The 23,439-nt window shown below is 43.0% G+C and overlaps 1 protein-coding gene across 1 annotated transcript in view; it reads right to left on the reverse strand.

The window, feature by feature from the left end:
• LOC114452123 (A disintegrin and metalloproteinase with thrombospondin motifs 20) overlaps positions 1-23,439 on the reverse strand; it is a 62,827-nt gene that overhangs the window by 31,670 nt on the left and 7,718 nt on the right. Inside the window, exons 4-15 of the mRNA XM_028431252.1 lie at positions 18,539-18,777; positions 17,040-17,123; positions 16,400-16,524; positions 16,245-16,285; positions 15,817-15,922; positions 12,966-13,112; positions 9,760-9,901; positions 9,403-9,507; positions 1,691-1,836; positions 1,420-1,601; positions 690-826; positions 369-486 (exon numbers count right to left, since the gene is read on the reverse strand). Of these exons, the coding sequence (XP_028287053.1) occupies positions 369-486; positions 690-826; positions 1,420-1,601; positions 1,691-1,836; positions 9,403-9,507; positions 9,760-9,901; positions 12,966-13,112; positions 15,817-15,922; positions 16,245-16,285; positions 16,400-16,524; positions 17,040-17,123; positions 18,539-18,777 (1,572 nt within the window). The remainder of the gene's footprint in view (positions 1-368; positions 487-689; positions 827-1,419; positions 1,602-1,690; positions 1,837-9,402; positions 9,508-9,759; positions 9,902-12,965; positions 13,113-15,816; positions 15,923-16,244; positions 16,286-16,399; positions 16,525-17,039; positions 17,124-18,538; positions 18,778-23,439) is intronic.

Raw genomic sequence — 23,439 nt, forward strand, 5'->3', positions numbered from 1 at the left:
GGGATGATGTCAGGTTTGTGTTAGCCATCGAAAAGACCTGACAGAGCGAGATCGCTGTGTTAATCAGTTTCTGAGGCTTAGAACAGATTGGTTTTCTGCATTTCTTCCAAATTTGGCATAGGCATGTGTTCTCACTGAAATCTTAATAAGTTTAAACATAACCAGGTGTAAGTGCCTTATATGAGTGTGTGGCATGTCAGTGTAACAGTCACATGGAACTGGAAGCCTTTTATGTTTACTGTGAATCACATTTATCATGGCTTATGTGCAGGAGCTGCTGACATACTGTATGTTTAGTTTAACACATTTTTTTTTTAGAACTGTCAGCTTCTACTGGACTGGAACGTAACCTGAGCAGTCGGACTTACCATACTGAGCATCGTTGAAGGTCCCAGCCAGAGTCTTACATGACGAGTTGTCCCCACCACACACTCCACATTTGTCATTCCTGGCCTTTGAGTTAAGTACATGGTCACAGCCAGCTTGCTGAAGAGACACAGATGAAAAGAAGATAGAGATTTAGAGTGATGTCATGTAACAAGCTACACATTTATCAGCAATGTGGCACTTGGATATGATGATCCAGTTTAGTAAGGAGTCAATTTACTGTTGCCAGTCAAATAAAGCACCTATGAAAAGTAGTGTATTGGCTTTGAGAGTGCACAGGAAAAAGAGACATGCAGATGTACCCTGCAGAGGCCTTGAACACAGATGTCGTAAGTGTCTGGTCCACATGGTGTGCCGTCGATGACGCGGTCTTTGAGCTGATAGTAGGCCATTGTCCCGGCAACCCGGCAAAAGAGCTTACATCGATCCTTCATTAGAACTGGAGGGAGAAAAAGAACCCATACATTATCGACAAGAAATACATAATTATGATTTTTCACATTTTATGGCCAACTTCTCGTTAGAACTGCCAAATTTTCATCCATTGTTTGGTAAACAAAATAACTTTGTATCTGCCAGTGTACTGGCTCCAGGGCTTGGCCTGTTTGCTTATATAGCATGAATTAAATGAATGAATCACTTGTAGCAACTTTGCCAGATGGTAATCTCATGGGACAATCTCAGCAGGGACTGAAATACAGCTGTGAGAGGGAAGGCTGCCAGGAGGTTCATATGGAAGGACTGCATGCAGCTTTAATGTTGCTGTTGATTAGTGTCAACTAAAGGTTTATTCAAGGGTAGCTCTTACCACTGGTATGCATAGTATGACCGTAAAAGGCACAAAAACTTTTACATTAAAACTTCTCCACTCATTTATTAAAACCCTGATGCAACATAACATAGCACATCTTCACATCCCCATACATACAGACGTGCAGTACTTTAATCAGTTAATCAGACCAAATGCTTTTATACTATAATTAGCTGCAGAATCAAACAGATGTTCAAATTACAACGCTTGGGTATACTTACTGCCACTGTACTTGGGGACCCAGCGGACTGTGGGAGGTAGACCGTTGATGTTGAAGTGCTTGCCGTCAAACTGAGAGCACTGCTCTTCACGGAAATCTTTACGTCCTCGCGGGCATGGCTCAGTGTTACAAGAACGGAATTTCATCCTTCGACCCACACAGAACTTGCCACCATTTGTGGGCCTACAACAATAACAAGCTGTAGATCAGAGAAGCACCAGGCATACGGGGGGAAGTGACAAATCACTTTTGCCCCTTGGTTGAAGTCTTACTCAGGCTTGTTGCAGTCTCTCATTGTGCTCCTGGTTCCTCCACCACAGGACCTGGAGCAAACACTGTAGGGGCCCCACGGACCCCATTCTCCATGAACTGGTTGAAGGTCCAACTCCTTGTTTACACACATTCCATGTCTGCAATACTGCATGTGAACACACAAGAAACACACACAGATTATGTTAAAAAAAGATGCAGCTTCTAGAGCGCAGACAAACAGATTGTGATTAGTGGTCCTGGTGTACTTGCACTTGATAATATGAAAAATGCATTTTATTAATGTAACATGGTGATTTTGTTCTTGCAGCAGAGAGCAGCTGCTTGCAAATGACTTGGAAGTGACAACTGATCATCATGTGTTTAGGTCTGTTTTAGTTCACACTCATAGCATCCAGCATAAGGTATAAATGAGAGCCGGATACTGAGAGTTTTGCAGTAGTGACCAGTGCAACACATGTTAGGACAGGGAGTGGTGCAAACAGATGACTCTGTATTAACTGTGCATTAGTCCCAGTGTCTTGTTTAAAAGCACAGTGTCTGAACACAGACTAGGTGAATAAATATAAATCGTCTCAGTGTAAAGAGCTTTGATATAGTGGATCCAATTTATCTTATATAAAATAAAGCACCTGGTATCAAAGAGTATGTACCTGCTAAGCAACTTTTGCCAAGAACAGTGCTTTCATAAGCAAAGCATGGCAGGCACATTTCCCTTTGTGTGTAACCAAATCCCTCTCTCAGTGACTAAGATATCGGAGGGTCCTGTTCACTGAAAGAATGCAGGACAAGACGGCGTCTGTCTGGGTACCAAGCCCGCCGTCCGGGCACACAAGCACGGCGGCGGTGGCACCATGATAAGGAAACTCTAGAGTTGTGATAACAAGCGGAACAAAGTTCATTACTGGCTTAACGTCAGGAACGCACTTCTCCTGCTCAGCTGTGTATTGACTCAGGTACATAGCTGTAAACCGTTTGGTTTCTGAGGTTGACCTGCAGTTGTTACTTCCACTGCCAGCCTCCAACCCAGAAAACTAGTATCATTTCAACACACCACACTCCCATTCCCATACAACATATACAGTTCTTTGCTTCAGTTGGAACAAAAAAAAAAACGTGCCTGTTCTGAAGACTCTTGGGACCTGTAAGAGAACCGCTTCAAGTTAATTTTCATAATTACACTAATAAACCAGAGAGGATATCAATCAAAGTCATCTCCTGCACAATGTGTCTGCTTTAACAGGAATTCACATTTTGCACCCAGTACCTGAGGGTGAACACAACCACATATAAACATGCACACATTTGGCATCACTGCTTGTATAATTGAACCTAGTTTGCATGTGTGTAGATCTAATGAAGGAGTGTACAGTCAGTATACAATGACATACAGGTGTTTACAGCTGCAGGGTATGAACTAAACAACCCATAAACATTTCTATAATGCAGGTCTGGTGTTAGTAATTGGCTGGGCCTTTCTTTCTGCCTGACTCCAATGTAAAAGCAAACTGAAAGTACTGATAATGTTGCTGGAGCACCAACAATAGAGTAAAAGGCACCAAAAAAGACTGATAAAACATCCCCAAGAGTAAAAATGGCTTCCACACCATGAAAAGGCAAACAGGTGCTGGTTCTGACAGTCGAGCAACATTCTGAATTCATCTAATTGCGGGAGAATTTTAAAAGTAAGCTCTCTTAAGTCATACCAAAGAGTTTCCCTAGCCTTACAGCTTTCACATCCCCTTCCCCCACCTAAACTGTCAACCCGGACCTGAGCTACCCCTCTATACATCCTCTCTGGAGCCACCCATCCCCCTTATCCCCTTATGGGAAATTACAAGGGCCATGCAAAGACACCACAGTGCAACCAGGGAGCAGGACCCAAGGAGCTGTCAAACACAAGGCGGACTGTCTGTCACAGAGAACCAAAGACTGTGTAAGCCTCTGAGGCATTCCACTCTCTAGCACCCTGTGTTTACAACCGTTTTGTTTGGCTTGAAAAGGTGATGTGGGTGAAAAAAGAAAGCAAGAAAAAAAGTGGGGGTGTGGAAAGGGAAAAAAACATCTGTGAGGTGATGTGTGTGTGCAATGCATGTGTGTAAATGTAAGCATGTGCATGCAGACATGTGCGAATGTGTGTTAAGTGTGAGAGTGATTGCTGAGGGTCTGGAGGCATCTGGGGGCCACGCTCAATTCCAATTAGCCTCTTTCTGAAGTGCACAAACACACTTGGAAAACATGGAGGTGAAAAGGCAGACTTAGCAAAGCTCAAACAGTCATTAAGGTCACCAGCAAACCCTTTCCTAGAAAGATTGTCAAAATTTGCCCTCAGTTGGGAAAGTGGTGAGACATTTGAAGATCTTGTGAGAGAAACCTGTCCAGCTGTGACTAGCATGTGTTTCAAATTAGGAATTTCGCAAAGACACATGCTGACTCACCAACTGATATGAAGACGTGCACATGTGCATACGCATATATCACTTGCAGGCACTGTGCAAAGTACACAAATTATGTGCACACAAAACTTAACTTAAAACATATCATGCAATTTGACATGGTTTAGCCAACTGACCAATAAAGCCACAGAGAACAGCAACCAGCAAGCTAACCCCGACAGTATGGGAGCAGTAAGGACTGCAGCATCTGCTCGGAGCTTCTCAGCTGGCTGGTTTGGGAGTTAGCGCCCTGTAATTGCCAGGAAACTGTTGCAGAGAGCACCTCATTTCTGAACCCAAGCCATACATCAGAGCAAGAATGAGAAGGCAGAGGACTGATGTAAAAAGCCCCCCGCTCTTTCATTTTAACGCGACCATTTCCAAAAGGCATCACTTTTCATGATGAGGTGTCTTTCCCATGGTTCTGTGTGGGGAGGTCACTTTGGCCTGGGTCTGTTAGGTTGCATATTGCAGTGAGCCACCCTGTCTTCTCTACAATCACAGTTTAAACATACTACAATCAGAAAAAAAAGAAAACTAAAAACATGTGGAGCGGATCTGTCAATACAAGGCAACATGCACCAATCAAGCATTATGTACATATATGTTGTAACCTGACATGGAGGAGACAGGTAACATACACCTAACAGTGGCACAGTAAAAGGGTATTCTGTGCACGCTGGTGACTGGAAAGAAGTCAAATGACAGTTGTTATTATAGGGTGTATTTACACTGACGTGTTTTTCCAGCCAAGGTATACATTTTTCCTGTCAGTTTCATATTTCCTCTTTACCTTACATTAAAAGGTGTGTAAAGACAGGAGGAAGAAAAATGACATGACATCATGGAAGGTGAGTGAAAGAGAACAGAAGAAACAACATGATGCAACCGTGACCCCAACCAACCTCTCCTTTTATCTCCTTACTTTGTTTCCTATTCTTTTTTCCACCTCTCTGAACCCTTCTCCCCCCAAGAAGAGAGATTCTTTCCAAGAAGTAAGGTTGTCATTAGAGAGAATGAGTAGTTTGACCCCATCAGCTGCTCCAATCACGTGCACTTCAGAGACACTTTAACTGTGTGCATTTCTCTGTACAAACACTGAGACACATATGCGTACTGTATGTCTTGTACAACTTTTAAAGGGAATTACGGAATATTACGCCTAAATATCACCAAGCTATACAGTACTCTTACGAATGCATACAGTATCTCCACAGCCAGCAATGAAAGCTTGCCTCAGTGCCTGTCGGACACAGTAATTCCATTAGCAAACTGCATGAATGCTAAAACAACAATCCTCTTGTTAGCCTAAACCCACAGATATGTCTGTGATGATGGCAAATCAAAGTGGTAACATCCTGCAAATATCCAGAGATTAGCTGAGAGTGACACTGATACCAGTCTCACAATCCCAAACTCCCATACAGGCACACGCGCGCACAAAAATACACATAAACATACACACCGGGTCCCAGCGTCGTACGACGAGTCTGTCAGCCTGCCAGGGGAGCTCCAGCCAACACTCACCGCCTCCGCCAACAGACTCCATTCTGCCCTGGCTTCACTTTTCAAGACCTCACTATCTCACTCCAATTGGCTGAAACCAGAGCAGGTTGTCATTCTTTACTGAGGAATGTTCTGGAAATCAGAAACAACTTCCCGTTTATTCACATACACTAACCGCTCAATTAAGCCCTATTAAGAGCATCTCGCTCACATATTTACAGAAAATCTCAACACAGCTGTTATCGTACTGAATGTGGAGTCAAAGACACTTGAAAATTCAGTTTACATTACATGTACCACAAAATGTCTTTCAAGGGAGCTTTTAGTCAAGACCATTCTCAAGTGGAAAATAAAATGAACAAAACTCAGAACAATAAAATCTCTGAGAACAAAACATCATAGTTTATTCAGGGTCAGTCACCACATTTTCCCTCTGCCACCCACTGAGCGACGACGTGGTGAGAAGCAGTGCAGGGATCTTCAAAGGGTGGGGATATGGATACGAGGCAAAGCGGCCCTGGCTTCGGCTTGACAGGCGCTTATTGACCAAACTGGTTGGCCCCTAATCTACACACACACGCTTCTGCTTGTGTGCACTTGGGTGATTCTGCAATATATGCATGTACTACCACAAACACTATCAAGATACACACAAAAACAGATACACACAAAAGTGCAGGCTGGATCCTTTTGAAGAGTGAGAGGGACTGCAAAGGGGAGAAATAAAGGAGGAAGAGCAGGAGAAGAGATGATGGAGGGGAGGGAGGGTGGCGGTATTTATAGACAACAAGTGATGGGATGCCCTTGTTAGTGCATGGTCCACTGAGCCAGATGACAGACGTGCCGCCAAGACCCCATTACTCACTCCGGCGCCCTGTGAAAGCAATAGATGAGGAGTTATGGGGGGGGGCAGGAGTGGAGAAGCAGTGAGAGAGTCAGGGAAGAAGAGAACCGAGACACAAAACTAGCCATGGACCCTGCACTGCCCATTGCCCTCTCTTAACTCAGCAGTATATAAACAAACTTTTTTCCTCCTTCATTGAGTGGACGTGCCTCTTTCCCACTATTTAGGCACTGACCCCAATTACCCAATGCGGGTCATAAAACTTTGTTTGAATCAAACTTTGTTTCATAACCTGAAAGAACAAAAAACTCTCCCCAGACAAGAAAGGCATAAGGTGACATCCATTCAGAAAATATACTCATGAAATGAGGTCCGATCAATTTGGCTTTAAGCTACAAAATAGATCTTTGACAGAGAGCTGTGGATGCTAAGACAATACCTGCTGCTAGTACCACCCCCCCCCCCCCCCTCGTAGAATCCATGGCTGTAATCCTCCATATCTGACACCTAAGAGCCAGCAGCATGACCTAAAGCCCTGTAAATCCTCAGACCTGAACCTCATGACTTCTTTGTAAAAGCAATGAGATAGATGTAGGGAGATGAAGTGAGAAGGTGTTATAGGTACACTGCATCAAGAATGTATCTGAAAAAGTGGATGTAAACAAGGAACAATGAAGCACTGACACAAAAGAATCAAGAAGAATCATCTCAGTTTGCAGATTATCAGACACGAGGATGAGCATAGACACAGACACACAGACACACCACACCGAGCATACCACATAAAAGAGCACTTGTATGGGCAGGTGAGTGTAGGTGCAGGGTCCCCTCTCTCTTTCAACTCAGGCTACTTCAAACAGCACCCTGCATGAAGATGAATCTGGGGCCTCGGCACCACAAACAAAGGTGGTGCCACCAGTGACGCACACATGGAGAAAAGAAAGAAAGCTGTTCTGAAAGTTGTCCGCCACTTCAGTCTATGATTTTTCTTTTTTTTTTCCCCCCCAGGTGTCACATCTAGTGCCATGAACCTACACTTGCACATAAACAATGGTAACAAATAAAAGCAGAACAGAGACTAGTGACTATGTAATGGCTCTCACTTTTCTTACTGCACGGTCATTTGATCTTGCTATGAATGCTGACTGTAACCGGTCTTCTTGCAGACATCATCACAATCAGTGTTTGCAGTGCCCAAAAAAACCCAAAACAAAACAAAAAACCACCAGAAAACTTTGGTAAATAAAGTCACCTTAAGCAGGTTAAAAGGTTGCATCTTAATGAAGTGAACCACTTGGTGTGATTAAACTCCATGTATTTCTCCCATATACAGGGTGAGAGCAGTATGGGAGATGCAATCCCAGGGCCATTACTGTTTAGTTTGGTTGTTGTAGTTGGATTAAGATGTTAGCTATCCCCTGTTAACCTCTCCTCGCTAGACTGGGCTTATCCAGGACCTGGTGAGGAGGGAGATGGAGGCAGATGAAAGGATATCAGGGATATGAGACTTACCATGAGCCCACACTGCAAGACTCCTGCAGGATAGAAGTTAAGGAGAGAAGAGAGCCCTCCTTCTCTCTCACACCCTCCTGTTTCTTCCTCTCATGCATGTTCCGAATGCTAAACATCAGCCCACTATATCCTCATCCCCCTGTACCTCCTCCTCACTCGCCTCCCACCTCCTGCTCTGCAGAATCACTGATGTGAGGCCTTTTGTGAACGCACTAGCTGGCCTCACCCTGGGCTCTGTTACGGCCTGACCACTGACCCACTCACCCGCTTTTTAAAGAGGTTTTAGGGTCATGAGTTCACAACAAGGTGACTCGACTGTGAACGGCGGGCGGCATCCATTTTCAAAGGGCCCATGTCTTCACCTTTCCCTCCCAGGACTCCCTCGCTCCCTCTTTTTCTCCCCCTCTGTCTTTCTTTTCTTTCCTTTTACACTCTTTCTTTTTTGCCCCCCCCCTTCTACCCTTCCATCCATGTATTCTGAGTGACTGACCCGCCGTCTTAGCCCTAATTAGCATAGCATCCCAGTGCGAGGAGAACATGAAGGCTAATGGGGGTTGGGGCCCTGTAACAACACAGAGGGTAAAGCTTCAAGTTTCTAACTAGGGCCATCACCTGACTACATTTACATGGCTTTCTGTAATCAGAATGCAGGCAGCAGAGTAATGCATGATAAATTATTCCTTTTTCTTGGTAAAGGGAATGAAATAGAAGGAAAAGGCATCAGGATTCAAAGCAGTGCCACACAGGAGGTTTCACTTGTGTCAATAAGAATACAATGAGGCCACCTTTAACAACAATCCTAAACAGAGAATCAGGGTTAAATTATAGTGATCCAAAAACAACCACTTGCTGCAATAGTTTACGTTCTGATTGTGCACCACTCTGCCCTGAACACAACAGTTATGTCACAGCCTAACATGGGTGCACCTCCAACGGGTTAGTATAGATTAGAACTTAGATTAGTTTTTGTTAATTGCCACAAAACTGAAAAAAAAAATCACTGTATTAACCACCAAATGCCTCCACAGCATAGCAAGTAATATCAGTCTTGCTAGGGCTTGTTTAAATGCACCTAGTTGATGTTTTGTTGTTAGCAAATGTGTTAGGGGATAGTTAGTAATTGCTCAATCCAAATCCCAGAGTTAAAAAAAAAAGCTACAAAGTGTTACTTTAAGCACTTTAATAAAATCTGGATGGGCTTTGCTGCCTTTTTACTGCAGTGTGTGCGTTGTTGAATAAGATACAGATGGTGTTCCACTATACATCCTACATACCATTTTCATTTTCACCAAGAGAAGAGGTTTGGAAACATTGACTTTTATCAAGACACCAACATCTGGCAGTGTATATTAACTGGCGCAGTGTGAGTGTGTTCATTCTTAGAATGGGTCATTTCACAAGACATGGATTAACTCACCATTCCATGACCGCAGTCAGTCCCATCAGCCAGTGGCATGTGCTGCGTGCGACAGCCTTTATGGTCGCCCTCTGCACTTGTACACCACAGCCTCTTGCACTGTTTCTGTGAGGAGGAAATGGACATGCATCACTCTGCACGTGGGAATTTAGAGATTAAAATGCACTCTACACTCCTTATGGCAATAAAGGACGCACAATTAGTTGACTATTGCTCAAATTTTGCTCAAAAATTGCTTTCTGGTAAATTTGGAACTCGGATGTATTTTCATCTAAAATCTTCATTTTTAGATTCATCTTTATTTAAAACCTTTTTTTCCAGGATGGTTTTAGCTGCTTCGATAACAAGCCAATTTACCATGTATGGGCAAATTTGGGAACCAGGACCAAACATCAGTTCGCACTGTCGGTTGGCATTGTAGATCTGACCAGGGAGGAGAGTGGGTAGCTCATAAGTTCTGCCTACAGGCTCATCAAGGAGACATTCACCATAGCCAGTGCTGAAAAAAAACACAAACAAAATAAGAATGTATGCTAAATAAAAAAGAAAGTACACAGCTTAAAGAGCACAAAACAGATAATTCACAAGCCAAACTTTTATATGTAACATTTCAAAATAATACAGCAAATCAATGTGTGCCATCTGTTTGATAAAAGCACATGTCTCTGTGCCATTGTCGGTGATCATCCTCAGATGTGTTCTGCTTGTGGGTGGTCTGTAAAGATACCTAACAAAGAGTCTGATACCACTTCCCCCTAAAAGCCTGTTACTAAATGCTATCACAATGAAACTGCAGCTAGGCGCCACAGCCTGCATGTAGCAGCATTTTGATACAGACAGAATAGGATTTGTATGCTGACCGCATTTCTAAGTGTACTTTTTTCTTTGCAGAAGGCAAAACAAGAGAATATAGAATCATAAAGCACCTTGATTAAGTTACATAAGTCAGTGCCAGCACCAGCACTGCGGTATAATGACAGATTGTGCTGTATATCAGCCACACCCTGAGCCACAACACACTAACAGAGACAACAAAAGCACAGCTGGGCTGAATATACTGTATATGCACCAGCAGCCTGTATATAAAATCATCAGCTTGTAAGGCTGTGAAAAGGCACTAGGCAAACATGTTAGCAGAGTCAGCCGAGCCACAAAGGATCTCTTCTTTTTTTTCTGTTTACTTTGGAAAAAGAAAACTTTCGGATGAGACATGTATAGATGTGTAATTACACAACATGTCTGCACCATGCTGACAAATTTCATCCTGGATTGAGCTGCTAAAACACCTGCTCAACAAAGCACCAGCTGATGTGACAGCCCAATAATTACACAGGATTATCCTGAGTTACCATCACTTCGTTTCTTTACCCTTTCATTTCCAGCGGTAATATAAGAAACTATAGCAAAATGCTGCCTGGTGGTGGGGAAAAAGCGGAAGATGCATACTGTGAATGAAAACTATGAAGCAGCCTGTCAGGGAATCTTACAGACAGTCCCATATTACAGTGTCTTTCAGCAGTTGGTCATCTGTCTAATGAGTGTCCTGGAAGCTAATGGAATGATTATTAAGACCAAGACGGACAGACAGACAGATGGAGAAGGGGTCAATGTGGTCATTTTTAAATGAAACCTCTACTTTTTTATGAGAAAGAATATCCTTTGTGTGCATTCGAGACAGTGAGGCGAATCCTCACTGGCACCAGAAGAGATTCCACACCTGGCAGCTATTGGGAGTTTTGAGAGTGAATTTATTTATAAGATGACTTAAAGTTGGCTGTCGTGCACTTGTCATACAGGACTAAACAATAATAGTTTCCATGTACACGATACAGACGGTGCAAGAAGTCTACTCGTATGACAGCTTGCTGTTTCTGCAGACGGCTGAATGACACAGAGCATCGCTGTGCAGTGACTGATCAAACGGTGCCAAGTAAACTGCAGCAATCCCATCATGTCTCTGACAGCATGTATCAATTACTGTACAGGGAGATATAAAACAACATAATGACAGAGGTTTAGTAGAATTTGAAAGAACACAAAGATACATCTTGATTTGATCAAGAAATTAGTTTGCATTCAAGTTTTAAAGAGCAGCTGCTTTGGTAATGTTTTGAGAAGCGTAATGGAAAATGACAGGTCCTGTGCACTCATAATGATTATGTGGTTTCATCACCCACACAACTAGGGGGTGGCAACAGTCAAAGATGTATTTTTTTGTATCTGTATTTTGTGGTTTAAATCGAACGGCAGACTGTCAGGGAAGGAATGAATAGTTTCTTTATGTAGCAGTTGACACATAATAACACTGCACTGCAGCAGGACACTTTTCATCAGCTTTCAGGTGCACGAGTTCAGTGCACATTATTACAGAAACAGTGAGATAAGGGGGATGCAGAAGCACAATCCTTTGCCTTTTGAAAAACGATGTTTGAAAGGTGGTGCGGCCTTTCGTTTTTTAAACTGGTAGGAGAGTGGTGCAGATTGAATTTGCTCTTCAGGGAGAATGGGCAGTCAAAACACTGACGTACTTGACCAGGTCAACCCACTGAGCAGGAGTGGTACTGCAGAAGTGCTGCTTTGAATCAATGCTCCTCATTGTTGGCTAGAGACAGACTTCAAAAGCACTTGGACTGCACTCTCAAGGGCCTTTCCCACCACTGCAGCTCCCACACCAAACCAAGTACTGCTTAAATCTCACTATACCTGGAGTGTTTGTTATACAGCCTATGTGGCTAACAGGTGTTTGTGGCAAATGCCTATAATATTTACATCATACTCTCAGTTGTTTCTTGCAGAGCAATCAGCCACAAACAGAAGCCCGCAAGATTCCACTCCTAAAAATGGGGAGGATAGATGGAGATTCCACTCATCTCTGGTTGAATGTTCCAACCACTCGATGCTGAGGTCATGGCTGGGTGGAAACTATGCAAAATGTAACCTTAAAACTCCATATGAGGCATCTCCTAACACTGTGCATCTGGTCCAGGACAGGGCTGCCCTTTGTGAAGGCCTCCACAATTAACAGAAGAAAAGGGGCAGAGATTAAAGGGTCGTGTCCATGGAAGATCTAATTATAACTGACATTTCCCATTTTAAAAGGAAGTCCTTTACCAGGATCAGTGAACAGGGTGCATTTGGAGGTACAGAATGAGTGGTTGTGGTGTGGAAAAAGTAGATAGTGACAGGGTTACTTCTTGCCCAGTCTCTTCAGAGGCGGGCTCTGTAGGAATGGAGCGACAGCTGAAGGACTGCAGAAGATCCATGAATCAGGTCAGCTGAGGAGGACCCCCAGAGTCAAACAGGAAATACTCTTTCAACACTAGGCAATAACAACTCCACACAGTTTACTTTGCACTGACCTGTCTGCAGAGCTCCATGGGAGACATGCAAGCCATTTGTTTGGTTAGGTACGTCACAACAAGTAAAAGTTAAGATCACTCCAGGATGTTATAGCATCCTGTTGAAAACCATCACTTTCTCTTTCATTACATGAGCCCCAAATCCATCATTTATCTTAATCATCAATGGGTTTAAAGGTAGAAGGGAGATCTGAAGGTACATACTCTAGAAACTCCGTGATGTACTTGCGACTGCACTTGGACCACGACCAGGGGTTGGTGTCATAGTTGAGCGTAGGAGCCATGACATGATACTGATGCTTCATACCTGCCTCCCGGCACTTGGGGTTGTCATCATGAGGCATGTTGAACCTGGTGCAGAGTAGGGAAAAAGAGGGTGTTAGAGATGGTGAGGTGGAATGTAAAGAACACACACACAGAGTGATTATCAGCTGCTTAACAGCCATGTTGTAGTAAGGAGGATAAATGTCACAAGATTTACATTCAACCACTTTTAAAAGGGGGTTATCCCACAACATCCCCATAAGCCACCACATACACAGACATATATGTGACTTTGCAGCTTTCTTCACACTTTCTTTATAGTTAGGTTATCAAAATCTATGGTGTGCTGGCGTGCCAACATACACAACTATACATGTAACTAGCGCTGCAGTAAAACGTTTTCATTGTCACCTCTTGATTGTCCATAAACTAGCATTTCAGGATTTCCCATCCATCTTTAATCAATGAAGAGAATTGTCTTCACAGAGGAACAGCTGCACAAAGTGAAGTATGCAGCATGGCATCTGCAATTTAATTAATTCATCCAGGCTGTCTTCAGTTGGCTGTTGTCCTGTTTTGTGCTGCGGTTTTGGTGTATAACCCATAAATACATGTAGTGCATTTGTACACACAGGAACTCATGCAGCTGTATGATGTCTGAGATGTTTACAACAGGATGTGGGCCAGTGCTCAGCTCTGGGTTGTAGCTCAGGGTCAATCTATACCGCCACACAAACAAGACCTAGCATGGCTGGCATGAGGCCCACCCTACAGGGGCCGAGGGCCTCAGGGCAAACACCCAGGAAATAATTAAGCCTCTGGCACAGTAATAAGCTCTGTGCACACAAACCAAGCGGTAGGATACGACTCACAACATCAAAACTGATCTCAAATGGTATTTGCAAACTATTCTTAATCAACGCAGGTGAATTAGGGTGACGCGAGGCAGCAACAGGCAACCTCTCATTTGTTATTATTGTGATGGATGATCTAGGGGTTTTTAAGTGTTATAAAGATTTATTTGATTCAGCTTTCAAGAAAACAAATGTTTTGAGTTGAGAGCCTTTTAGTGTAATTAGGATATAAATCATGCCTTTTTGCAGCCAAATCAATAGAGAACTAAATTACTGAGGATTATTGGCATCCTGGAGGTCATAATTTTAAAGTCCAATCACTAGCACTTAAAGCTCTTCACAAAAATAACTGCCTTCTCTTTGCATGTCACACTCTCTGCCTGTCAGAGGATTGCAGATCTTATTTTGGCAGTGTGTGAGAAATCAAATAAGCCATTGGAGTCTTAGGGTTATCCATCCTGCTCTCCTGCTCTCGACTTCAGCAAAGTTCTGGAAGAATTCACCTAGCTGGACCTGGTTTGTGTTGAGAATAATGCCACTTTGCCAGGGTGATGTGCAATGATTGTGTGGGCTTTCACATCTCTTAAGATGTTAAGAAAGTGTCAGCTATTTATTCTAATGGCATAGCAAAATGTCAGGAAGCTTTATTTGTGATCCTAGACATCTGAAGCCTGACAAGCTTGATAAATCCTCATATGTGTCACCTTTGAACGCCTATCAAGTGACGCCGCCTCGCCTGAAAATCCCCATGATGGCTATTAGTAATCACACGTCTCCGCAGTCATCTGAGAAAGGCCTCCTATCCATTAGCCTAAATCTTTCTTTAATCTGCAATGCTGTTGAGTGGCTCCCACTACCTGACACTGGCTTTCCCAGAGCGCTAAACACCCTTGAGAGCTCACGCCTGTGAACGCAACGATCAACCATGCCAAGAGGGAGAGCCAACTGGGCCTCCAGCTGCTTGCACTTTAGCATAAACAGATCCACATGAGATGCAAGGAAGGGAAGGAGGAGCCTGTAGAGCTGTTCATCTGCTGCAGCTCTGCTCCGATCCGAAGAATGTGTGAGCGTGACACAGGAGACACAATATCTTTCACTCTTTACCACTGACATTGGTACTTTGCACTATAGAAAATTACACTCTATGAACAATGAGTATATGCCATTCACAAAAAAAATGTCCAGACGGGTAAAGATGTATGCATTAAATATCAGAACTATGGCCACAGCCATAATTAATGATTCTTCGATCACACCACCTGAACAAAGAGGAGCGATGAGTCATTTACCATAACTTCAGATGGTTGTTTGGAATAAACAGCGCTTCATATGAGAGATTCAGTCATGTGTTTTGACTTTGGTCATTTTGCATCTTTCTTCCCTCTTAAAATATGTGGCAGCATTTGCTTGTTGTGAAAACACTCTCAGGCAGACAGGTGTGTTTTTATAACCCTGCCATTAAAAGAGGAGTTACACATGACATCACTCTGACATCTACTGGTTGTTTTATCTGTATTTTAAGATGATACAGTGAAAAAGGGGTGGGAACAAGACAGTGCACATATATTTTGACTTATACTTATAAAGCTCGTTTCACTTTGAAGAAATCTTTGATTGCATTTACTGTACTTAGAGACCTTTATATTCATACCTGCATTTTTCATCCAGATAAAGGACATAACTCAAGCAGTATAGTAAGGTATTATATTCTGGCATGTTATTAAAAGTCAAGGTTTTTTTTTATTATTATTATGTTTTGCACCTGTGTCTGCTGCGCCCAGGGTCTCTTGATAAGAGGACTTTTGTTGTCAAGGCTGGCCATGAGAGGTGAGATAGGTTGTGTGTGTGTACAGTGTGTGTGTGTGTGTGTGTGAGTATGAGTATGTGCTGTAAGGGGGAAGGGGAGAGTGTGCTCTAGAATCTGAGCTGCAACTTACACATGCCCCAGCTCATGAGCAATAGTGAAGGAGGCGCTTATTCCATTTTCCTCGCTGATGGAGCAGCTCCGGTACGGGTCACACATAGTCCCCAGCTCTGCAAGCCCTGTAGAGCCAAGTATGACAAACACATGCACATGAACACATACAGAAAGCAGCTATTTGGGGAAAAAAAAAAGAAAACAGTTGCTTGAGTGTTAAAGGCGATTAAATGATCAAACCTTCTGTTCCCTAAGAAAGAGATTAGCACAGCCACAATCTTGCTCCCTCCTCCCCTTTCTACCACTCTGTTCTGTCACTATAATATTATTAGCTGACAGCTTGCCATAAACTCATTACTGCAGAGTTTATGAGCTGTGGGCAACTGAGCAGAAAGTTAATTGAAAGTGACTTGAAGAGGAGACGTTTTCGCAAAGAGAAAAGTTTACCTAAGGTGTCACATTTATCTTTTGCACGGCAGATGTCTTCCCTGAAAGAAAGAAAACATACAATGCTGTCAGACCTCTGTGAACAGCACTGTCTATTCGAGCAACAGAGACAGGATGGAAGATTTATTTTATTTTTTTTTAAAGACTTTTTGTACCTGGTAATGAGGAGTGCGGTGTCATGGTGAGAAGGATGGCTGTCATCCTGGATGTTTTGGCTCTGCTGCCAGACACAGAAGTTGTGGAGAGTGGTGGCGGCATTGAAGCTCACTGTGGGCCCTTCCTGTGTTGGATAATATCAATGGGGTTGTGATAAAGACACATGCTACTCTTGTAACATTTTAAGTGATGATTCTAGCACATAGTGTTGTTTCGTGCATTATTACAATTGGTCATAAAATGATTCTACTCATTCAGTCACTGACATACATTAGTGCAAAGATTTGTTACAGAACATACCCACATTGTGTAGATGCTGCATTTATTTACAGTTATTTACATTATGCCCACTTTCAATAAACTGAATAAGAGCTATGGTGCACACTGCAAGTGCTAGAATTTAATTTAGGAATTAATTACAGGGACCAAAGAAACTGGACCTCTGCAGCAGCATCACATCTGCAGGTTCACTGCCTTACTTGTTTTCCAAGGTGATCTCTCATGAGAATGAGACCGACAAGAAAGCCGGTGTCCTTTCAAATGGGCCCCACAGAGGAAAGGCCAAGCCAGAGACACCTGCAATGACGTCAGCCACACTGAAGACCTGCATACACGTCGCATTCAGGACCCCATACTCACCTGTTCATTGTGGATGATGACTAGCTTGACAATCATGATGTTGATGAGATTTCCTACACTGGGGTCCCTGTACACTGCTGCTACCTGTAACAAAGACACAACACACAGACAAAAAATGCAAACCTCCAATAACCTGAGCCAGAGCAATGGATAGGTGCAGTATTTAAAAGCTTTTGACTACTTGGAATGAGAAAACACAGCCTCTTTTTTTAAGTTAAGCTCTATTAGGTTTAATCAAAACAGCAACAGTTCAACAATGTCAAAAATGTCTCCTTCAGGCTAAGTTTAATCAACAGGGTATTAAAACCACCAATTACAATTATCCCACAGACCTTAGAAAAGTAAAACATAATAAAACTGGATCCAGCTACAAACGAAACTTCAGCAAGGCTGCAGCTCAAAGCCCCTCTGCAAGAACAGCTCTGCTTCTCCTGCCTTTCTCCTGCACCCCTGTCATGGTCGGCCAGCGGTCTCCTGAGGCCGTGTATGGCCTCATGACAGGAACTCATTAGTCCACTATAAACATTTAGCTTGTCCTGGCCTAGGAGGAGGTGAATGTGGCCCAGAGAAAGCCTGTGTTAGTCCAACTGTGACACAGGATCTTGTTCTGCATGCCCTCGCCCTAGTATATGTTTTTATATGATCAGGAGGGGGTGCGGGTGGGGGGGGGGGCTGTGGTGCTTCACACAGCTGGTTCACTTGAAACAAGCACAGAGGGTACAGAGAAATGTCAGTAAGGCTGTAGCTACTATCAAAGGACACCATGACACTCTATCTTAAAAGTAGTGCTGCTCTACAGACACAAGCACAGCAGAACTAATGTTTTGACTTCAACCCTGACAAGAAAAAAAAACTTGCACATTTAACACTGACTGTACTCAACCGTACTGAAGGATAACACTCCACTGACAATCATTACTCCTTTATAGGTTACTGAGTCTTGTGGACATTCAGTGTGTCATACATACTGCTGAGAGACAGCAGAAGGTACACACACACAGTTGAGTACAATTGATAACCTAACCTACTGTGACACTTTTTAACCATAAAGTCAATCACACCGTTAAGTTCTTGATTAGTGGCCTGCTCCCTAGGTCACATTTGGGACTCATAAAGACGTCAAGGAGCTGAGTCACGGTTGCACCAATTAGCAGGGTCACATTGATTGTTGATGCAGCAGCATGCTGAGGTCATACCAGAGTTTACAAACACTGGGCAAGACTATAGAGAAAGTTGCACCATCAGCCAATTTTAAATGATTATTTTGCTTCAGTAAATATCTTTTAAATGGTTACTGGCACAATCTGCAGTTTGGCTTACAGGGCAATGTCCAACTGTGAACAAGGTTGAGCTTAAACCTTTTTAAAGCCAGTTTATTCCACCTTTAATGCTGTGTTTAATTAAAAGTAATTAAACGTTGGACCATAAACAATAATAAACAAAATAACTCACATTAAAGTTGAGAAAAAATAGTTTTATAGAAACATTATTTTACTTACTACTGACATGATTGTTAGGATGTAGTGCTCTAGGTTGCGTCCATGGTGACGCACCATTTTGGCGTCCGCTGTCACCATTAGCTCAACGTAGCGAGGATAGGAGAGGAAGCGCTTGCGTCTCCGTGGGGATCCGGAGTCATTTTTATTGACGTGCTGAACATCTATTGAGGCTCTCACTGAGTCCAGTTCCTCTCCCATACTCCCTCTGCTTTCATATGAGACTGGCCCCTCGGTGTTCTCTGTTTTAGGAAAGAAAGAAAACACGTTATATATGAATCCACCTCCTGATAATATGGCCTCATGTTGTGCAGGCATTCACGACAGAGCATGGCACAAACAGTTAAGAATCGAGTTTTGTTTTAGATTATTTCAAATTACATAACAGAAGAACACCAGATTTATTTGGCAGCAAACTGCTGAAGAAAGCAGTTGTACCAAGAGGCACAAGGTCACTGGTTTGGTTTTAGGTCAGACAGTCTGCACTCCCTCTGCCTGCATGCAAACTGCACTAGCAGAGAAAATCCCTTGACGACAATTTACTGACTCACAGAGAGACTAGCCTCAATATGCACTCTGCAGAGGGGATATAAAATCATCCCACTTCTCTGACCCCGGCCAGTATATTATCCAAAAATGATGGTGAATGGAAACAATTGTGTTGAAAGGAACAAATCATATATATTTATATGCCAGACTTAAACAATTCCATTTATAGTTTGCCTTCCACAGCAGCCTCAGAACCAGGATGACAGCAATATACAGTGCACCCTCAGTTCTCTCAGCTGAACTGCACGTGTTGAGCTGGCTACGAGCGATAGATTCTTTCACCATGACAAAGTGAAGTTAAAAGAGTGAGACGGGGGGGCCAGAGACATGGACTATAAACATGAGCGGCTATTTTCATTGGAGAAAAAAACTTGCAAAGTTAAGGCTGAGGCATATTTAATTACACTTTGATAAAACGGACAGAGTTTATGACAGTTCAGACAGGGAAGAAGAAGACAGAGGGGGAGCAGGCCTCTGGTTTTAAAGTCAGGCTCAGTTCCTTTTTATTGCTTAGAATTGGAGGGGTTTTATTCTAGGTCTGTGCTGAGAAACATTTGAGGACACAAGCCACTGTGCCATCCAGTTTTGTGGTGACTCGTTACCACATGTGATCTTAGCCGGGAGAAGGTTATAGTTATCAAGATGAATCTGCTTTCTTAAAATGCAGTCCTTAAGGAATAAAGAAGCACTTTAGTGAACAATGCTAAATATATTAGGCATTAATGACTCGAAGGAAGAGTGCGAGTGTTTACGAGCCAGGCATAGTTTGGAGTCCGTCATCCAAAACAACCGCCTCAACTTTGGATAACCCGATTATAGTGAAGAGTTCCATTGTATTCTGTAAACTCAATCTTTCCAGACAGTCACACAGAGACAGATTGTGTGTAACTGTTAGCTCAGAAAAAAAAGCAAAAAAAAGAAAAGAGGAAAGAAAACTCATTGAGCGCTCCAAGAGTATTCAAGCGATGCCCCCAGTGGGCACGCGAGGCTGAGCGTGACTCCCTGGCACAATGGCACACGGCTCCTGCCGCCTTGAGGCCCAGCCCCATGCCAGCGCTACCATCCAAGTCCAGCTCCAAGCCCGTCGATGCCCGTGCGTGCACCCTCCGGGCAGCTGGGCCAGAACGGAGCTTTGTATTTTCCAGGAAAAAAAAAAATCCCTCAAAGGCCAAACCCTCTACACTAAACCCCTTAAACAGACTCATCACTGCAGACAGTCTGACATCAAAGGGATTATCAAAGCACAGAGGAGTATCTGCATCCTCAGAAACTGGTGTTAAGACTCAGAGTAAGTTAGTGTGACGTGAAAAAAGAAAAGAGGAGCAGATGAAAATATGGCCTCCGTTATAATAGCCTTTGAATCAGCACAGATTAGCCACACAAAACCTTTCCCCAAATCGCCTTATGATGAAATCCCCCGCTCACAAGGTACTGAGCTGCTACTTACACCATGAGAACACAGGGGTGGGAGCCCTGACCTGCTGGACACACAGAGACATGACATCACACAATGGGTCTTATGCACCAAAATAGCCAAATCCGACCAATTTAATTTCTTTTACACCGACAAAGAGTGCGATGAGCTCATAAAACCAAGCCCCCGCAGTTCCTCGTAACAGACAATAAAGAAGGATTCTGCACTGTGTGTTTAAATGATGTAATTTGGTGGTTGGCTTCACTACACACATGGCTAAAAAAAACAGACCACTCACTTTTCTGCTCCAACGCCTACATGACCTGTAAGCATGTGTGTAACTTTTCATCACTGTGGCAAAAGAATATGTATTATAAACAATGCTTATCTATGCACTCAGTAACAAGGCTAACTGCACACACAGATTTCCATAAACTTCATTATGGAACAGCTTGATGCATTTGAAGATTTCAGTTGGGTCATACTGCCTACATGTGTTTACAGTTAAGCATTTATTTACTTTAAATCATAAACATTAAAGTATGGAACCATTCGGAGCGTGTGCGCACATTCTGTTTAAGCCCATTTACTTTCTAAAAGATCTCAGTGAGATAAGATCAAAGGGCTACTCTTTGACTTTCCTTCAGTCCTCTGTCAAAAGTATCAATGCCAAGAGCCCAACAACGGGGAACCCAGATTTCATTGTTGAACTAATTAACATTCTTTTACAGGGGCCTGCTGAGAGTTAAAGCACTGTGTTCCCTCAGCACCAATTAAAAAGATGGTATATCGTATATTAGGTATACTTTGCTTTTATACAAAATCAGACACTTTGGTCACTGAGATTTGACTCAAGAGGGAATACATGTTTCTTGCAGACAGAAGCACAATTAAGTGTAATTCTGTGGCTGGACGGAGAAGAAGCAAAGGCAGCTAATTGTTGCTGCTGAAGAAGGCTTTTAAACGTGAAGTGGCGTGACTTTTGACCCCACTGGAAGACGGTAGGCTTTATACACTTGGAAGTGCTCTCAGTTGTCATTTTCACTTCAGAGACATGCTAAAGACTGTATGATGGTCAGCTGAAGAATGTGTTTGGAGTAGCAGACCTCGTCACGAGAGACAAAACACTCCTTGTGAATCTGCACTCATACTGACAGTCCGGGACCCGAAGTGTTTTCTTTGGTTGGTATCAAGCTAAGATATGTCTGATATTATTCATCCAAGTGTTCTGTAGGTTATATAATCAACAGTGTAAGTCTAAAGTTATGAGAAAGCTGTCTGAAAAATGCTCAAACTGTGCATCTGGATTGTTCTTCTTATCATTCTTATTAGCTGATGATGGAAGAATACCAGAGGTCAGTTCTTCCAGGATTTTATTACATCTCTATGTACAATCGAATGCTAATGTTTACGTGAGGATATGAAACAACAATCATTTGTAGGTTCATCCAAATATGCCATGAGGCAACTTTCATGAAGACTACAGAAAAAATGGAAATTGTTTGTTTTTGCAAACAACTTTTCTTGTCATTCTGCTCAGAGTTTTTGCACCAATTTATGGTTATTACTTTTTTACTTCTTTCCCTTTGTCGTGGAATCTAATGTGAATGTGCCAGATGAAAGGTTTCGAACAGTTTTACCTGCAACTGGAAAAACTGGACAACAGGACAAAGTCGCAACGCGCAATATTTTTGGGCTGTGCTGGTAATATTGTACAGTGTAGCCTACTGTGTGTTTGTTGTAGTGTACAGCATTATAGTGACTTTGTTACATACTGTATTGCTCTTTTTTCGTCTCTAACTCAAAGAACTGTGCACAAAAAAAAAAAAATCAACATCTTTATGTTCTGGAGCAAGGCAAGAAGTAACCTTTTCTCTGCTCCTGCTCTCCTGGCACTGAATGCCAACAGCCCCAGGTGTGTAATAAGTTTCAAGAATGTAGAAATGATTCCCTGAAAGAAGGACCTGCAAAATACTACAACTGTGAATCAGCAAACGAAAAGGTTGAGGTACAAAGTCATTATCTGTCATATTTTAACATACCAAAAACCTACTTAAGCTGCTGATCCATCTTTAGCCTTGACGTAACCAAGGCAAGTCTGCAGTTTTGAGTGATGTCTGGCCTTTCCGATGATAAACGGCCAGAGCCGCAGGCGATGACACTGATGTTTTGCTGGCCAGCTCTCACAGCAGCCTTTCCCCGGTCCACCTCAGTGGGAAACTGTCGCTCACCTGTCACCCCCTCCTCACCTCTGACTGTCACCCATGCAGTCAGGCACTGTCACTCAAGTCATTCTAACCATTCCGATCAACCCCCATCTGTCAAGAATGCCCAGACAGTAGACAGTGGCAGAAAATAGCCCCAGCTGGAATCTGTCACGGGAACTCCTGAGACAACACAACACATTGGGTTCAATAGGGCCGAGGCCTCGGGGCAGCCAGGCACATGGCAGCTATTAAAGTTATAGACAATGTGTAGCTGCCCAGCCTCGCTTAGCACTGTCCAGAGTGTCTGTTATCTTAAAATCAAATGACAATGAGTGCAATAGACCATATTATTAACTGCTTGCACCCTCTGTCTTGGGGCTGTTATGACATTTGACACAGTGATGGGACCAGCCTGAAGCGAAACCTTGCAAATTACACAAAACTATTCACACTTTATCTCAGACTCATAGGCAACGCTAGATATTTATCCACTTCTCTGATGAGCAATGTACGTATCATCATCTTGGTGGGCGATCCAAAGAAATACTGATTCTGTTTCCGTGATGGCCAACAGCAGAGAAAGCTACTTCACAGGAGCAGGTGTAACAGAAGAAAGGCCAAAACAGAGGCCACTGCTGGGCTCTGAAGCAAGACAGACACATGGCACATGCAGTGAAGGCCAGGGCCGCTTAAAAACCTAAAGAAATAGCTCCTTTCTCCATTCCTCAGCACTG

This window comes from Parambassis ranga, chromosome 19 (assembly GCF_900634625.1).
Source record: "Parambassis ranga chromosome 19, fParRan2.1, whole genome shotgun sequence".
In the NCBI taxonomy this organism is placed as follows: Eukaryota; Metazoa; Chordata; class Actinopteri; family Ambassidae; genus Parambassis; species Parambassis ranga.